At 51.1% G+C, this 17,819-nt stretch overlaps 2 protein-coding genes across 2 annotated transcripts; one reads left to right on the forward strand and one right to left on the reverse strand.

Moving 5' to 3' along the window:
* The first annotated feature begins 1,770 nt into the window (after positions 1–1,770).
* On the forward strand, positions 1,771–13,725 carry TGME49_245610 (hypothetical protein). The gene is made up of 12 exons (XM_002366950.2): positions 1,771–4,258; positions 4,964–5,091; positions 5,942–6,025; positions 6,281–6,334; positions 7,219–7,540; positions 8,059–8,093; positions 8,411–8,456; positions 8,728–8,778; positions 9,277–9,353; positions 10,551–10,776; positions 11,481–11,576; positions 12,067–13,725. The coding sequence occupies exons 1-12, from the start codon at positions 3,034–3,036 to the stop codon at positions 12,159–12,161; spliced, it is 2,439 nt and encodes an 812-aa protein (XP_002366991.1). The 5' UTR covers positions 1,771–3,033; the 3' UTR covers positions 12,162–13,725.
* A 71-nt stretch (positions 13,726–13,796) lies between these two features.
* Positions 13,797–17,771, reverse strand: RPS27A (ribosomal-ubiquitin protein RPS27A). The gene is made up of 3 exons (XM_002366951.2): positions 17,538–17,771; positions 16,553–16,638; positions 13,797–15,831 (listed from the first exon to the last, which is right to left on the reverse strand). Exons 1-3 carry the CDS (start codon positions 17,638–17,640, stop codon positions 15,556–15,558), a joined length of 465 nt encoding a protein of 154 aa, XP_002366992.1. The 5' UTR covers positions 17,641–17,771; the 3' UTR covers positions 13,797–15,555.
* Between the last annotated feature and the right edge of the window lie 48 nt (positions 17,772–17,819).

Consider the following 17,819-nt stretch of genomic DNA (forward strand, 5'->3'; position numbering starts at 1 on the left):
ACTGCAGACGTGTAATGGATGTACGAAAGCGTGAGTGTTCAACTCAATTTTGTTCTGGCTTCCGTTTCAACGCTAGGACGAAACCTTTTCCGCACAAACACGACAGCACGTACACAAACACGCTTCGCGGAATTTTGACAAACGACAACTAAGTTCTTCCTCGATTCCCGATGTCAGTGTCAATCAACTGATGGATCAGCAATATGTGAACTCAGCACTGGCCAGCAGGCTTGCTTTAACAAAAAAAAACTGCAAGCGGGGTGCGAGCAACCTTCATCTCATTCAAACCAGAGCCGCGTCGGTGGGGTGTACGAAACCACCATTTCATGGTTACTGACATCCACATTTCAGGTTTTTTTGAGGTGGTCGACACACTACCCCCGTACGTAGACGGCAACGACCGTCAGCGTCTCCTCTTCGGGCACCACGGCGTTTTTAGCTCGTGAACGCCAAAATAGCCTTTTCCACTAATACGTTCTCCAAAGCAATGTCACTCGGTTACTGACACCGGATATCTGGTTTACATTTCCACTATGGAGTGTAAAATTGCTTTCACGTTTCACTGCATACAGGAACATCGTCCTGCAATACGCGCGTGTCCAAACTGTGCATTTCGTCGCTGTCTTCCAAGTCCCTCTGGTCAGGCGTTGAAGGTGCATGCACTTCTGTAAGCAAGATTCTCGTCCCCAGGCAAGAATTCGAATGATGAGCGCCAGACGCGCTTCCAGACACTATATCTCTCCGAACAACAGAATAGCGGCCCCGTTGCTGTGAAGAACATTTCTCTAGTCGCCTGCCACTAGGAGAATACCCGTTTCGCTCCTGCTCAAAACGACAAAGTCGCTTGCCGTTTGCACAGCAGCGTTTGTACAACAAAACCAGTGTCTACGTGGTTCAGTTTACTCTATAGTACAAAAGACTATCCAGCAGGTGACCCCAGAGGTGCCAAAATGGGATATATTTCTGAACATTTTGTGTGTCCGGCGTCGTTATTCCTCTGGATGCGGCTGCACCATCCCTCAGCTCTACACAGTTGTCTCATATCAAACACTGTCGTGGCACATGGAACGGTAACACCACTAGAGAGTTGTGGAAAAACCTGCCTTGCATGACACAGAGGAGCGTTTCCCCCCCGACACCCAGAAGACCCGCACGAGTGCTGAATGATGGGTTGATCGGGTCATTCTGCTGCAGATCACCCTCGGTGCTCCGCATTTGAACTGCAGTGTTCTCTAGCATTTCTGGCGTAGATTTGAACAACCAGCTTTGCGTACAAGCTGAACAGATACGATAATCCTCACTCTGGTGGTCTCCCTCGTGATGTTGGTCTGTACGGAATGCACGGATGAGCTTCTTGGTGGTACGGCACCTGTTTAGTGTTTGGATGAACACTTTCCACTCCGTTTTTGAGTGTAGAGAGCCCGCAGCGTTGCTCAGGAATATGCCGATGACGCTGGGGGTGACTGCATCCCCTCCATCATTTAAGACGGGAGGAGATACAGTGGTTGGCACGCTCTTCGGAAAAACCAGAAGTCAAATTCGTAGTAATATCCTCCCCGTCAAAAGCATACATTTAATCCTGTCTCGGAGATTATTAGTGTCAGAGAGACGGTTCTGGTATCATACTAGCATCTGAGCAAGGGTTTTCTCCACTGCGACGAGAACCTCTGGTCCCCCATCGAGGCGAACAGCCAAGCACATGGATCTGCCACGTGCGGTAAACACAGTGCTGATGGTTATTCAGAAAAACTGCATGCCTGCAATGAGGTACGCCTGGTTACCACGCTCCGTGAGAAAACGCGATCTCTGTTGTCTTACCGTCTCACCAGGTTGATGGAACGTGAGCAAACCTTAGGTACAGCTGACCGCACTCGCTGCTCAGCAGTAAAACGTTGAGTCAATTCGGCAGAGGCAGAACATAGATTTTTTGCAGGGAATCTTTAAACTTTTATACATGGCGGGACGTCTGCCAGATGCTTAATGGGAAGGGAACGTCCCACGTCTCCTTCCTCTACGATTTTTCGCAGAAGTTTCAGCAGTCACCCGCTGGCAGCAGTCTTATGTGGTCCGTGCCCACTTACGGTCATCTCAGGTACGAAAAGAGCTTGAAGCATTCAGAACCCAAATGGCAGACGGCGATGAGGGAAGTGCGAGACAAAGGCTTTATTAAGTCTTGTTCTTGGTAAGTTCGTCGATTCTGGCTTCTTCAGACAGGCGCACGTCCAGCTCTCGAATCGCCGCACACCCTCGTCTCCTCAACGTCGCATGCCAGGCGAGATTCGGCTGTTCTTGCGCCTCGCTCTCCATCGCGTTAACAGACCGACTACCGCTTTTATCTGGTTGTCTCATTTGTCCTTCTCTCAACCAGTCAGTGGAGAGCGACTCCGTCATTCCGAGCAGCATTCCCGGTCGGCGCACGGCATGCGCAACTGCGAAGGCGACTCCGCTGCTACGGTGCCCCGCAGAAATGCCCTCCCCTTCCTTCCCTTCGTTTTCGTCGTGTCAGCAGGTTATGGCCTGGGAGAACGCATGTAGAGCGGGGGAGTTCTGGGAACTTGAAGGCTTCCGCAGTCCCTCTTTTTTTAGATGAGTCCTTACCGCGGGTCCTCACGCTTGGCTGCCCGCCTCTGCCGCGGAGCAAGCGGGGTCTGAGTCGCCCTGTTGTTCGTATCGAGTTGAGATTTCTTCTTTCCTTGATTCTTTTCTTTAAGCCTTGCCTCGAGGGGCTCGACTCTTTTCTCTCCCTCGAGACGAGCATTTCAGTTACTCCCTTGTCGACTGCTCTGCATTCCACCATCCGGCCTACACACTTGACACCGCCCAGGAAACAGAACTTGCTTTCAGGTAAATCCTGTACCTTTTTCTCCAGCCTCTTTTCCCCCTTCCCAAAACGTGGACGGAAAGTACTGGCGCGCCACGTTGTCCAGCCCCCCCCCTCTCCCCGTCGTTTTTCGTTTTTTTCGTGCTCGCGAGACACCACCCGTTTTCCTTCTTCCCTTCTTTCTTTCCTTTCTCCCTCCTTCGTGACCTACGATGGCTGAAACTGCTCTGTACTACCAGGAATTATCTAGAAAGCAGGCGCCTCAGCCTCATCGGCTGCGGCCTGCGTCCGCGCCGCGCGCTCCTTCCTCAGCTGTCTGCGGCGATTCGTTACATGCAAACTCCACAGAATTGTATCCTCTGCAAACCAGTCAGCAGTGTTCAACTTCAGAGCACCCCGGGGGCAGCAATCGAGAGCCTTGTCTGGCCTCCCCGTCATTGCTCTCTGTGGAGGCGAAACCGCAGCCGCAGTCCACCTGCAGCAGCGCGTATATCAACAGCATGTACAGACCACCCATTCTGTCCCCGCAAGGCACAGTCGTTCCCCCAACCTTCGTGGGCGTTCCTCCGGCTCCGCCTTCGCTGCCTTCTCCTGGGGAGATTTCGATGACTGCTCTTGGACTTCCGGAAACAGAGACGAAGACCTCTCAAGAGCAGGCAAGGAAGCATGCCGAGTTAACGGGACCCCCAACTTCGTCTCCGTACCATGTAACTCCGCCTTCTCTCCTTTTCTCTCCGTTCAGCATCGGCGGGCCTGAGAAACGGCACCCAGAGGGAATCGCTCTCGCTGGCGCTCAAGAGCCTCTCGCCTCACACTGTCCCCGATGCCGAGAAAGCTCTTCTTCTTTCTGGGAAGGCCGTGCTTCTTCCATTTTGGGGTGTGAGGACGCCTCGCCGGCGTTCATGGCACGCGCCTGTCCCCTTCATGCAGGCGACGCGGGCGGAGCGCCTTGGGCGCGGGGGGTATCTCTCGCTGTCGCTTTTTTTGACCTGCTCGGACGAGGTGTCTCCGCATGCAGCCGGTCTCTGAGCCTCGGACCCCGGCAATGCTACACCTCCAGAGTGGCTGTGCTTCTTCGAGTCGGCCTCGCGGTGCTGGTCGCCCTGGCCGTGCTCCTCTTCTTCGTGCATGCAACGCACGGCGGAGACCGCAGCAGAGCACCTACAGAGGCGGAAATCCCTCAGCCTGTTAACCGCGAGAAGGACTCTTCCATCTGGGACGCGGCAGGTCTCCCTCACTTCGCCTCTCAGAGTGACTCCGAGCGACGCGGAGGCGCGAAACCCTCAGACTCAGACTTCACATGGCTCGAAGACCATGACACAGAAGAAGCAAGTGAGACAGACGAGAGAGACGCAGAAGAGAGCTTCTTCATGGGAGGTGCGACCCAACTCGTTCATCCCGGCGTCGGAGTGCAAGGCAAGGGCGCGTGCAGAGGAAGTAAGTGAGAAGCGAAGATTCCCTGAGCTCCTGAATACGGAGCGTTGGGTCACATGCTGTTCGTGTAAACGGGTAAACCGTGCTAGGTCGCGAGGCCTCTTCTTCAGAGAGGCAGAAGGAGGTAAATCCTTCCGTACGGTGTGTATGAACAGCGCAAGGGGACTGGAGGCATGTTCCCCACGCGCAGAGGTCCCCGATTCAAAACGCCGCTGGACGTGGAAAAGGCAGAGACCAGACAGACAAAACGTTGATTTCCAGGCAGATCATCTTTTTCGCGCCTTCCAACTGGAAATCTTCAGAACGTTCGTCGACGACGTGCATGCACTAACCGCCTGTTGATGGGATGCAGCGCCCACGAAGAACAACTGCCGGTGTCAACACGCCGTCTCTGCTGCTGCTTGTGGTCGCAGGCGCTTCCTCGATGTCTCGCTCCTGGCGTTTCGTCTTTATTCCTCTGGGCTCTGCGTGCATCTCCAAACCCCTGCCTTGTATAGATAGATAGATCTGTATATATATATATATACATATTTGTATATATAAATATATATATATATATATATATATTTGCATATGTATGTATATATATTTAAACCGCCGACGATGAATGGCTTTGTCTGTATATCGGTCCTGTTGACTTTTTTTTCTGCAAAAAGATGGTCGCAGGACCCCTTTGATTCAAGTTTCTGTGGCGTATTTCTTCTCCAGGGAACTACCTTTCTCACACTCTCCGCCTGGCGCACGAGCAGTCTTTCTTCTCGCTCTTCGCCAACACTCAGGGCATGGCCAAATACGAAGCCAGCGACGTGATCGGCGTAGATGGCAGCTTATATACAGTAAGCCTGCTGTCATCCATGACCACAGTATACACAGTATATATATCTATATATATATATTTATACATGTACCTATATATATGTAAGTATCACATTTTAGGTAGATTTACTATATTTTCGAGTATAAAGGTATGCATGTATCAGGGTGTGCGTGCATCCGTAGGTTTGTAAACGGGTTTGCTTCGACTGCATATCTATCTCTTCGAGTTCACAGAGACAACACACCTGGTGTTTATTTCGAGAAGCCAAGCGGAGAGAGAAAGGGGAAGTGGAGAGGCGAAAGGTGAAACGTTTCAGACGGCCAGCTTCCAAATTCGCGTCGGAAAATCCCTTTTCTTAGTCTGTGGAGAGCTCTTCGTAGGCGCCGAGTGATTACCGTTGTTAGATGTGAAGGATCATCGTGCTGTATGGTTCGGTACGCGGAAAGGCTTCTTCTCGAGGCACAACCGCATGCAAGTAGTGGGCCGGAATCGTAGAGATTTCTCCAGAGGCGCATGCCAGCGAAAGAGTGTGTGTTTAAGAGCTTTAAAGCGATTGTTTCAGATACTCATAATGATCTGCAGTCTCTTCTCAGCTGGAGCTTTCCAATCCGTGTGAACGTCGAACCTGGCCGACAGAACTGCTTCGACCCGCGGAATATAGAGAGGAGATTCAGGATGTAGGGGGAACCGCATGGCCGTGTTTCCTAGGGTGTGCAGAAAGAGAATGGTACCTCATGTAGCCTTGCTTTTTTTTTTCAGAATTACAGGTACCCTCTCCACCCTTGCTTCTCGTGTTCCGCTTCAGAGAGAAAGCGCCGAACTTGTTCGAACTTGTTCCCTCAATTATTTTGTGTCTTTCGTTTCTGCAGGTGTTTGACTCTTCATATGCGATCGGTCACACGAGTTACACGCTACGTCCCTTCGATGATACGAACTACCTCATCGGCAATCCAGTGAGTCTTTTGCAAACTGGATTTCCGACCTCGTCTTGAGCGTCGAGGCTGAAGAGTAAATCACGAGCTGTTTTCTCGCATGCACGCAGACGGGCTCGCCTGTCCGCTCGCGTGTGAACCGTTTTTTGCGTATCGCGTTCGTTGCACAACACAACGCAGCAGGTTGTTTCACCGCGTCAACTCCTTGCGTTGAAATTTTTGAGGTCTGAGAAGAGCAGACGGAATGTGTGTGCTCTTTTCCTTTTTTCCTTGCAGAAGCGAACTGGAGATGAAGACTCGCAATGGGAAGCGATCACCTACGACGAAGTGGTGAGAACCGAATGTGTTTGTTCTGTGGCTGCTTCGCCGTTCTCGCGCCTTCTTTCCTCAGTCAAGAAAGAAATTTGTACGCCTACTCGCTCCTCCATGCCTGCGTAAAGACTTCGCTACCTCTGGACCAATGTGGAGAAAGGCGCCGTGAGATTTCTTCGCGTCTCGCTTCTGCACTGATTTCTCTCAGGTCTTCATGGCGCATGCAGTTTGCATAGGGTTGCCAAATCGCTTATCTCGACTCTGTGTGTACCCACCACGTCGGACGGTTCGCCGTTTTTCACTGTTGATTCAAACGCGCGTCGGAGTCTTTTCTTCTCTCGAAATCGACGTTTTCTCGTGCGTGCAATGCCGCAAGACGTTGGTGACTCAGTGGAGAGACTCCATATCGGGTGGTGTTCTCTGACGCGTCGTTCCGCGCGTCTGCAACGTGGAACTCCGTTTTCAAGTCCCGTACTCCGTCCACTTGGTTCCGTGACTGCTCGCTCGAACTTCTCCGCGCCTTCGCGGGAGAATAAACACATAGCGACCCTGCAGCCCCGAGTCTCCTGATCGGTTGTCCCCCATAACTGGACTCTCACGTTCAGTATCCTACGATTGGACGGAGGATATCGGAACTTCGTGTTTGTACCCGGCTGGATTGGTGGCAGTTTGTCTTCTAGTTCTGTTTTCCATCCTTCGACAGGCTTCGTTCCCTTCTCACAAATAGCATTTGTGTCTGCATCTTTGAGGATCACACCGCTCGGTTTTCCCCCGTCACACCGTTCTCGTGAGCTGGGTCAGAACGCTCTTCAAAAGACAGTTCCATGTGGGTCCAGTGCAACTGACGAAAGTCTCTTCGCACATTCACTTCCTAGAACTTCCTTTTCTGTGGACATGTCCAGACAAAACGCTTTTTCATCGTTCGAGAAGCGATCGTGATGGAGGAGCACACCCCCTGGACGCCGACAACCACTTCCAGCGCTGCCCCAAATGAGCAGAAAGAAGCTGCAGCAGCGCCTTCTCCGTCCAAGAAAGCAGGCAAAGTGCACAAGTCAAAGACAGCAAATCACGGAGGGAAAGACGAGGCAGAAGCGGCGCGAAGTGCAGAAGTTGAAACAAGGGGAGCGACAAAGAATGCTGGAAAACTGGAACATTACCACGCCGTGATCGAGGAAGTTGAAATTAGTGAAAAGTCCTACAAGGTCGTCCAAGCCTGCCGAACGGGTATGACGAGATGAAAATCCTGCAGAGACAAGAAGATCCTTGAGTCTCAAAGAACTCTCCTGGGACAGGAACCGGACGAGGGACACCGAAAAAAGGAGAGTCGGGAGCAGACTGGACGCAGATGAACTTGAGATAGAAGCCAACATGAAAAACAGACAGGATGAAGTATGAAAGCCGGAGAGGACGAAATATGGAATGAAGACAGGAAGAAAAAGGTGCAGCAGTAAGGCAAAGCAAGGTAAAGAGAGAGACTGAATGTCTGCTTCTGTCCAGGTAGACTTTCAAGATCTCATTCAGGAGTTTCAAATCGGAGAACATCCCCAGAAAACGGTTGTACACAGTCTCACGGGGTGCGCCACGCATGCGTACGCAAGTTTTTGGTGAAGTAAATGCTCGCATCAGAGCTGTCTGTCTAGGGCGTCGCCCAAATACACAGAGTGATTTGATGTCTCTACTGCGCATGCATATTTCGTCGTTTGGATTCTTTTTGGTGAGACACCGTGTGTGTGTGTCTGCAGAATTCAGCTTCTCCGCGCAAAACAAAGGGTTCGAGGTACGCTGTAATTTGCGTTGCGGAAATCCAGAGCTTCAAAGGAGACTCGAGGGATTCGAGGACCACAGAGCACGCCGCAGTTTCGTCGCTGGTTCTGCCTTTCGTGCTACCTTGCTGACGATTCACATTTTCGGCGGGGAGATCTCTTGAAAGTCTTCCACATGGCAACAGTGTATGTATAGTTCTGCCACTGGAGGGCTGCTTTCTCCTTTCTGTTCTCTCCGTACTCTCGGGCAATCTGGACTTAGGACGCCACTCAGGCGAAGACACCGTTCTGAAATTGCCTTGCGTGCGAGATTCGTTCTGCTTCTCCACAGGGCGTTATCAGCCTTCGCGACACCAACGGGAAGTTTTTTCTCCTCGGTAAGACCTCGATCTGGTTCACCGTCTGTCTCTCTCTCTCTCCATACATGTCGACGAAGACACAAGCAGTCACCTGTCAGCGCCGGTCTACGGTGTATGTCCAACCGTGTTGTCCTGGCCTCAGGATGAGAGAACGTTTTCACTGCGGGGTATGTTGTGGGCCTCGACTGCTTGCGCGAGGTGCACAGGGAATCGCAGTGCCTTCGAGTTAATTTACAGGAAATAAAATTGCAATTGGCTTCTCTGCAGCATGTCTCCGCCTCTGACGCAGGTCTATGCGAAGGCAACTACTGCAAGGGAGGCGCCAAGGGCAGAAAGCGAGGTGAGAAAGCATGTACACGCAACCGTGGCTTCGATTTGTCTGTTTTCTTCGATTCTCCGTCAACTTCTCGCGATGATGATGAAGGTCAAAGGTCTCACGTGGAGGCCTCCTCGAGCTTCTGGTGCGCTGGCGAGAGAGGAGAGTTCAAGTCTGTTGGTTTTCGTCTGCACGCGGGTGTCACTCACAGCGAATCAATGCAAACGGTGGAGGGGCAGCTGCAGTCACTGGAGGCCGGAGGGCGTTGCAGCGAAGAACGCAAAACGGCAAGATGAATTCAGATTTTAGCGAGCCGGCAAGATACCAGGTGTGTATAGGCTCGTAGATAAACCGACTGCTCTTCAGCAAAATATCAGAAGAGAAGGTGGATCCGACCAAAAAAACCGTTGAAGAGCTGAGCGAGTGAACGATGTCGCGGAGCTTGTTGAAATGCAGAGAACGAACCAGCGATATGTAGCTCTGTTTTGCGAATTTCCTTCTCTCTCTTCTCGACTTGGTCAGGCAATGGGCGTCTTGTGCTGATGGAGAAAGTCGAAGCGGCCGGCACGGGCGAGCAATGCATCTGGACAACGGTTAGAGTGAGTTTTTCGCTTTTATCTGGCGCAGTCGTTTTTCTCGCCAAGCGTCTTTCTCTCGGAGGATTTGTGTTCAACTCTGGCTGCACTGCGTCTAGCTCACTACGGTGTGCGGCCCACGATAGGAAAAAGAAGGCGTGACGTCCGTCTGGCCATCTAATGTAGCATTCTCGGTTAGAGATGTTCGCCGGTGGCCTCCGAGTTACACCACCAGGATAAGATCATAAACGTCATGGTATTCTGATAAGCTCGAGTGTGAACTTCCGCACAAAGAGTGCACTCCAGAGCTCGTCTAACTCTCTGACAGACCTGTTTTCCTTCCTGTGTGGGTCGGGATTGTCTCTAAGACCATGCGCGCACGGTGTCAGGAATGGACAACGTGTACATCTTTGGATTCTCTTGTCTGTTCTAATTCACCTGAGTCGATGATGGAGTAACTGGAGTCATCCATTTCTATCCAGGCCAAAGGAACTGTTTTCTTTGTTCTGAGACTTGTCCTCGTCTCAGAGCCAGAATAGGAATCCTTTGTTTACACCTGATACCGTGGCATTTAGCAGCAAACGTTTCCTTGGGCGATTCTGTGTTTTCGTAGTGCTTGGTTTACGTCTGGTGTCATTGCGGGAGCATCCCGTTATACAGTCGACGGTCTCATCCGTTCACAGTGGCATTCCTTCTCCCCTGTGTTCTGTAACGGTGGTATCAAGCGTGTACTCGAGAGCCAAGGCAAAGTTTCTTTTTTTTGGACTCTCAGACTCGTGAGCAATCCAGATATAGGGCGTTCAGAGAAGGCATAGCTGTCTCTTGAGTGGGAAGGCTGTAGGTTTTACGGAGGGGCTGGCAAAGGACCAAGCAGAGAACGGCCGAAGCGAGATCCCATGTTCCGCAGAATATACTGGGATTCCTAGGCTTCCGTCAACGGCAGTTGTGTGGAGAGTGTGTCACTCGAGGTGGATTTCTGGTTTCGATTGCGAAGGGATTTGTTGCCCGAATGCAAATTTCTTGGAGAAAAACCGCAGCCAGGCCTCGAAGCGGTGGTTCATATGTTCCTTAGAAGTCGGAATTCAATTGTGCATGCGTCCATGTCGGTGTAAATTTGCCCATTATCTTCTCCTGTTGTGGTGGGAAGAGCGTCAAAACAAAGTGTGTAGCGAGGCGTCCTTATCCCGACGGCGCAGGCTTGGGTTGCCGACTTCCTTGCAGGTTCTCCACCTGCCGCGAGAAGTCGCCTTCACGGACTACTCGTCCATCGCCGTTCGAGGAAGCCACGTGGCCATCACCTCTCAAGAAGACTCGGTCGTGTGGCTAGGGAAGTTCAACATGCCCGAAGATAAGCCGAATCACTCAGACGGGGGCACGGGGGTTGAAGCCTCGGTCGACGCGCCCAAGATGCTCCTGACAGATCCAGCAGCTCTCGAAGTCGTTCCAGGTAATCTTGTTCGCGTCCAAACCTTCGCGCGTCCTCGGTGTATCCAGTTGCGCCTCTTCGCCTTTCGAGCCGATTTCGAGGTCTACTCCATCCTCTGGATGCTTCCGAGTTTAGCGGGGGTGGCGCTTTTGCCGGGCCGTCCAAGTAGAGTTCCGGGTCTTTTGTTTCTCCGTTTGCATGCATGTGTAGATGGAGGAGGCGAGGATGGCGCAGTTTTTACGATGTGTGAAGGCTCTGCAGTGTTCGTCCAGTTCTGGCTCTTACGCGACACTCGGGGAACAGTGAATTTCGGGTATTTCTACGGGTGCATGCACCAGGAGAAAGGAGCGCATAATGCGGGGGACCTTGTACGTAGCTGAGAAAGAGGGGGGTTCCTCCACAGCGTTCGTCCGGACTGCCACAAGGGATGGTAGCCGAGTTCTGTCATGGAACTGTGAAGACGTACGTGAAAAGAGTTTCGTACCTTCGTCCTCTCTCTCTCTGTGTGCAAGAGGATGTACATGCACAGCCTCACATGCGTGTGCAGTGAAAGGCACCCTTGACGCGCGGGACTGTCCAGTGGGTTCGCCTGCGGTGGAGAGTCAAGAAAAGGAGAGACGAAGACTCGTTGACTCTGAGGAAATTTGTGAGTCAGCGTTGCTGGTATAGGGAGGCGGAGAAAAGTTCGGGGACACAAAGCTTCTTTCCACCCTGTATTTCCTCAGGCGGCCAAGTGCTGAACTTTCCTCGAGATGAACAGTGCAACATCATCTACTGCAACATCGAAGGCATTGCGTTCGCCGGCAGATTGCTTGTCACAGGTGGGTCGTGAGAACCGCCCGCAGTTCTAAAACTTGAACTCTGGAATGAGGTGCCCTTTCGGTGCCTTCGGGGATTCGCGTCCGCGACAGATACTTGAGTGTTCACGTCAAGCTCGAGCTCAAGAAACGAAACCCAGTTTCCGAAGACAAATTCGGTTTCCGTGTGCTGGCATCGTCGTGGCATCTATAGATCGTGTACACAGATAAAGATCAACATGTGCGTAGCAGAAGCTGCAAATCGATATAGATAGAGCTGAATAGAGATAACGATATACACATGGATTGCTCGAATACCTAAATATAGACAGACCGAGCTCCTTTTAGATAGATCTAGATAGGAGCATGCATGCATGCACTCATACATATCGTTTCAGGCCGGCTTCGCTGGAAATAAGATGAACCCTCGTGTGTGTTGATGATGCCATGTGTGTGCTTATGTATAAGATGTGAGTAACAAATTCCGGTTTTGTTTTCTGTTGTTGTTTTTCAGTTGCGGACAAGGTGAAAGCCTGGCAAGACCCTCGGTGCATGGCGACGGACCAGCGGGTGCATGCGTTTGTGTTGCCTCCGAACTTCAAATACTGATTTAACTGTTTTGATTTCTAGAAGCGAAGCAATTCTTGCACTTCTTCAGTATTTGCCGTAAACGCGAACGGAGCCGCCTTTTTACTGAACGAACGAGAGGTTTTTTTAGAGAGCACTATGGCAAGCAATGCTTTTATGTAGTGTTCCTGGCAAAGTCCTTCGGGGGTTCTGAGGTAGAGAGGCGGGTGTCGCACCCGATAGGCTTTCTGTTGTGTTTTATTTTCTCATGCAGTTAGACGGGCAGAACGCGGCCTGGCAGCTAGTCTTCTGTCTCAGCGAACGCTTTAGAAAGCACACAAAAACCGGGGCGTGATTTATGTGTGCTAAAGGGCGTGCTCTTCGCTTGAGCTATTGCGATTGGTACTCAGCGCCAGGAGCACTTGGTAGCGGTCTCCGTCGGATGGCAGGTTTTCGTCAAGGGGAGCAACTTCCCCTTTTCTGAATTGCTTTGAAGCGGCAATCTGTACGTTTTTTAGTTCCTCTCACAGCGAGAGAAACAGATGTGTGTGCAGTAAGGACTTCGTGAGCCACGCGTACCCACCCGGTGGTTGTTTGAAAACAAGTCACGGGTGTGTCTTTCTAGAGTCACACCGTTGTTTCCACCGTACGACGATTGCATGCGGTACTATGTTTTTTTACCGTTAATGAGGGTAGACGAAAAAATGGCTGTAAAGAGTTTGTGGAACGCTTGCCATTCGAAGTCCAACTCAGGAAACGCTCGAGTCCTTGACCACGGTGACTGTTGCTGTTGATTTGGACACTTGTGCTGAAGCGCAAACTCGCGTTGCTCCACATTAACTGGAATCCAGACGACCCTACGGCTGAAGTGAACAGTGAATCAAATCTACCGCAGCACACCAGGGCTAGACAGCTTGGACAAAAACCACGCATGCACTGCATTCGGACAAGGCTCACGAGAGTCTCAGATGGATTCACACCCGTTGTTCCCAGTCGTTCGACTGTTGAAGGTTTTAGGGGACAAAAGTGTCGTTGAATCTCGGAGGTAACGTGGCAGTCGATCGCCAGTGAAATGAGGAATCATGTACAGAATTCGGGTCCATGAATCTTCATGGTCGCCGTAAGTTGTGTATCGCATCGTCCTACATCGGCTGCCACGAAGGGAAAGCGAAGGATGAGTGCACTGTGATTTTTGTGTGTCAACCTAAATTTCGCCTTTTCAACATCAATGTAAAAACAGTCATTCAAACAGAGACTCTTCTTTCTCGTGATGCATTATTTGTTACCTGTTACGCTGCAATCGCTGACCGTTGATGTAAACATGCAAGCATAGCTCTGTTGCTTTCGTTATTCATGGATCTCGACAGTGCGGTCATTTGATGTGACCCTGGGCATTCAATTAGGTGTATTTTACCGAAGAAATGGCGGCTCTATTCCACAGTGGCACACCGTAACCACACAACTTTATATGTGGCAAAATGAAAGACTTCCCGTTCTGGTGCGACTACCACACCCGGTGAATTGACCCAAGAACTCATAAGAATCTCTCCGTTTCCGATGGCCCGTCAAGCGGCGAGAATTCTTGAAAAGGAGTCGTTGATTTCTATTTGGAGGAAGAATTCAAGAGCGAGACGTCGCTATCGTTGTGTCTTTGTATGACGACCATTTGGCGCCATAGCACCATCGAGATGTCGCTGTCAACGAAAAGTTCTCTCATGAAGACTCTGCCATGGAAGGTGGTCTGGGGGAACGTTCGCGCAGTTCCTGTTTCGGAAGACACGAGAAAACAGGGTGTGCCGCTTTCCTCAAAAGGTCAATACCGGTAACATTTTCTAGATGAGATACCGCTTACGGTCTGAGAAGAAGATACTCTTGCTGGAGGTGAAACGACGGCGGTACGCTTGAAACAGCAAGGTTGTATGGTCTTTATTTTTTGTTGGCGCAAGTGGCAGGGTCAGCTCCAACTCTGTCTTTCCTTTCCGTCTCAGGGGATGCAAAACCAAACATAGAGCTACTGAAGTAGTGGGATTCCTGAGTTTCTATCAACTCCCTTTTTCTCAGATAACAACTGATGGTAGCGTCCCTGTTACACAAGATAAATTAGAGTTCCTATACTTATATTAACTGTCTTTTTCTGGAGAGTGTATCCTGCGAGCTGGACTACTGGTGGAAGCCTGGAAGGTCTTTGATTACCGGATCGAAGTATTACGAATACTGCGCATGACTACGCCTTCTAAGCAGACATAAACTCTCAGCCGTCCATAGCAGTCCAGTGGGGGTTCGGCGTACAGCACACGGAAGTTTGCTGTCTGTATCTCACAACTGGAGTCACATTTCGTACCTAGGAATTACCGTGTCTCTGTTCAAGTTAACTTATACCAATGCGAACGCATCATGCCCAACACACAGCGACAAACACCGTGACGTTGTGCTTCTGCAGGTCCCAGCCGCCTTCCCCGAGTTAGGGAGAACCCCGTCGCACGAGCCGCATTTCTCGAACCTCTCGAAGACCGAAGAAAATTTGCTCTGTGGCAAATCATTTCTGACGCAGCTTTTTTCGGCTATAGGTGGTCCTTCTGGAACAGGGTGGGATCGCTTCTACGAGTCCCCCGTTTTACATCGCTTAGTCGTGTGCGTACTTCCCTCTGGTGTCACTGCGAGTAGGACTGGGTACACACGTGACGCAAATCAGTGATCTTGTCATTGCCTTCTGTTTTCCTCTTAAGTGAGAAGCACATTGCCGGAAGAACCCACATAAACTGTGTTTCGTTACACTAAGTATGCCGATGGAGAATGTCACCGTGATGCGGCACTGTTGTATTCTTCGAGCCGACGTTCACTTTGGCTTAGCCATTTCTCCAGTGCCGTTCAAACATGAAGAAAAATCAAATGATATCAGTTCCTCTTTCACCATTAAACTCTATCCTCTGCATTTCGTACCACCAAAAGTGCATAACGTGTCTGCCCATGCAGTACGCGAAAAGCACAAGCGACCTGGTGACAACCGTGGTGCGCCTGCATAGGCGGATGCCTGCACACGCGCTTCGTCAAAGAAAGCACGCAATGCAGGAACCCAAAAGCTGACAATAGGTAAACTAAACAGCGCCGTGTATCTTTTGTCTCCAGTTGCGGGTCTTTCGCCGGTTTTATCCGTTCTCAATCTTGTCATTGACCGTGCGAGTGCGGTTCGACACCCCGTGGAGTTTTTTTTTGAACGATTGAGACTGAAGGGTTTGAGTCCTAACACTAGACCGTGGTCAGCAAAAGAAGGCGAAGAGCGAGGAAAACGGTAGAAAGAGATTACCAGAGAAACAGCGACGTCCGGCCGTCCGCATCACACCGTGTTCTCAGGGTGGACTGAACAGCCAGGGGGCGTCCGCGTCCTCTCCATTGCGTTTACCGCGACCACCCGTGAAACCCTCACACGTTTGCTTCTTCACTCCTCAGCATTGAGGATGTAGGTGAGACCGCAGCGCCCGCAGTATGTGCGGTTCTTGTGCGCAGCCATGAAGACACCTGCGCCGCAGGTCTCACGGGGGCACTCCTTGCGCAGACGAGTCACCTTGTCGTTGCCGTCGACTTTGTAGAACTTCAACACCGCGAGCTTGACCTTCTTCTTCTTGTGCTTTTGCTTCTTGGGTTTGGTGTACGTCTTCTTCTTGCGCTTCTTGCCAGCACCCAGCAACTCGAGAGACTGGTACAGGGTGCACTCCTGCGGCGCACGACACAAACGGAGACACAGCGATCACGTGGAGTCAGGCACGACGAGCGACGAAAGGCACACAAAAACGCACGAGAGAAGTCGGCAAAGAAACACAGGAACGTGACACAACGCTGATTTTTACGCCAAAAGAAGGCTTCTCTCCACGCATGTCCAACGGTCACACACAGTCGAAACATGCAGCAGGAGCAGAAATGGCAAACAGGGAGCTGCCCAACACACCAGAAAAAACGTATGGGCCTCGGACAGAGAGGCCAACCGATAGACTCAGTTCCACGAAAAAGCAACAGTCGAAACGCGACAAGTCGAAGGGAGGCGAATCAGCATCCACTTTAGCGAAAAAGAAAGTCTCCTCACACGGAGTCGGATGTCCCTATCTGTTGTCATCACAACGCACTCCCTTCTACCTGTTCGCCCCCCACTAAAAAGCGGTGCACGACAGACAGCCGAAGAAAGTCTCGAAAAAACGCAGACCTCTACACACCGCATGAAATCAACAAACGTACGCATTCAAACAAACACACTACAACGCATTCACGTCGCACAAATATACACACATACACGCATATATATATATATATATATATATAGATAGATAGATAGATACACACACACACTCTCTCTATTTATATATATACATATGCGAGCACGTGATACGAGAGGAAGGGCCATTCAGTTCGGTAGTTTTTCGATTGGAGATGATTAAACTTACCTCCTCGACGCCGAGCTCGCCGAGAGTCTCGTCGTCCTCCAAAGCATGGAGACCGAAGCACAGGCGCTGGTCATCCGCCTCAATGCCTGCATAGACGTGAGCGAAACCGGAACAGATGTAGATATCGCGTTTGTCTTTACACTCGACGTATGGCACAGATAGGAACCATTCAAGGAAGAGAGTAAGTGTGTCTCTGTGCGTCGAAGTCGAACTCGGTTAGATTTGTTTTTGACGCGCTCAGGCACTCATGCATTGGACATCTTGGGGTCGACACAACGCCACACCGTCGGCGCCAGACCCGAGGCAGACGACGACGAGTCATGTCTTGTTACAGACACTTGATTGCATAGGAGCTACACTGATGAATGCATCCGCATAAATGAACAATAAATTCCTTGAGACTTCAATGAAACTCCCCTCTCCACCAGGTCGGCACCGAGCATGAGCTCCAAACAAGGCTCTGGCGCTGCTGAAGTGGTGTTGCGCGAAGAAGAGACTCCACGTGGTTGCGCATAAGAGAGAGAAGACATTGGATTCATTTCGACTGGAAACACACATGTTTTCGACGTTTCGTCCGTGCGTTTGAGCACCGCAGCCAGCTGCGTGCATGCCCTCCCGCAGGATCGCGGCCGCGAGGCCCACACGCAAAAAAAGAACTGGAGAAAAGTCCGTCCTTTGCGAGGGAACTCAACAGCGAGTCCCGCAACCTACAGCGTCCGGGACAGGTTTCTATAAAACAAAGACGGACAGTACCGCGACGTTTCTGCTGTTCAACGAAGTTTGTGGGGGGAGAGCGCCCAGGTGCGACCCAGGGGTTGGTGTGTTTTCGAATGAAGAGGCGAAAAAGGAAGAATTCAAACAAATTTGTTGTCGCCGACACGCCCGCTGGTTCCGGTTCGTTTGCAGAGCACAGAGAGAGAGAGCAGGAAGAAAAAGAGGGAAAAAGAACTCAGAGAACCTCCCGGATTTGACCTTCGTCGCCTACCTTGGCGGGCCTGAAGCTGCTCCTTCACATCACGGATGGTCGAGGTCGGAGCGACCTCGAGGGCGAGGGTGTCGCCGCCGACAGAGAGGACAAAGATTTGCATTTTTATCTTTCTTTTTCAGACTTTTTGGAGAAAAAAGTGAGAAAGAAAGAAAGCACAGCAAAACATGCACGGCGAGGCGCTGCCCCACAAATACACGGGCACCAGAAACCAGACGACGATCTTAACTTCTCGCAGCCGGCCCTAAAGCTTCACCATATTAGCCGGACGGCTACACAGCC

This window comes from Toxoplasma gondii, chromosome XII (genome assembly GCF_000006565.2).
Source record: "Toxoplasma gondii ME49 chromosome XII, whole genome shotgun sequence".
NCBI lineage: Eukaryota > Apicomplexa > Conoidasida > Eucoccidiorida > Sarcocystidae > Toxoplasma > Toxoplasma gondii.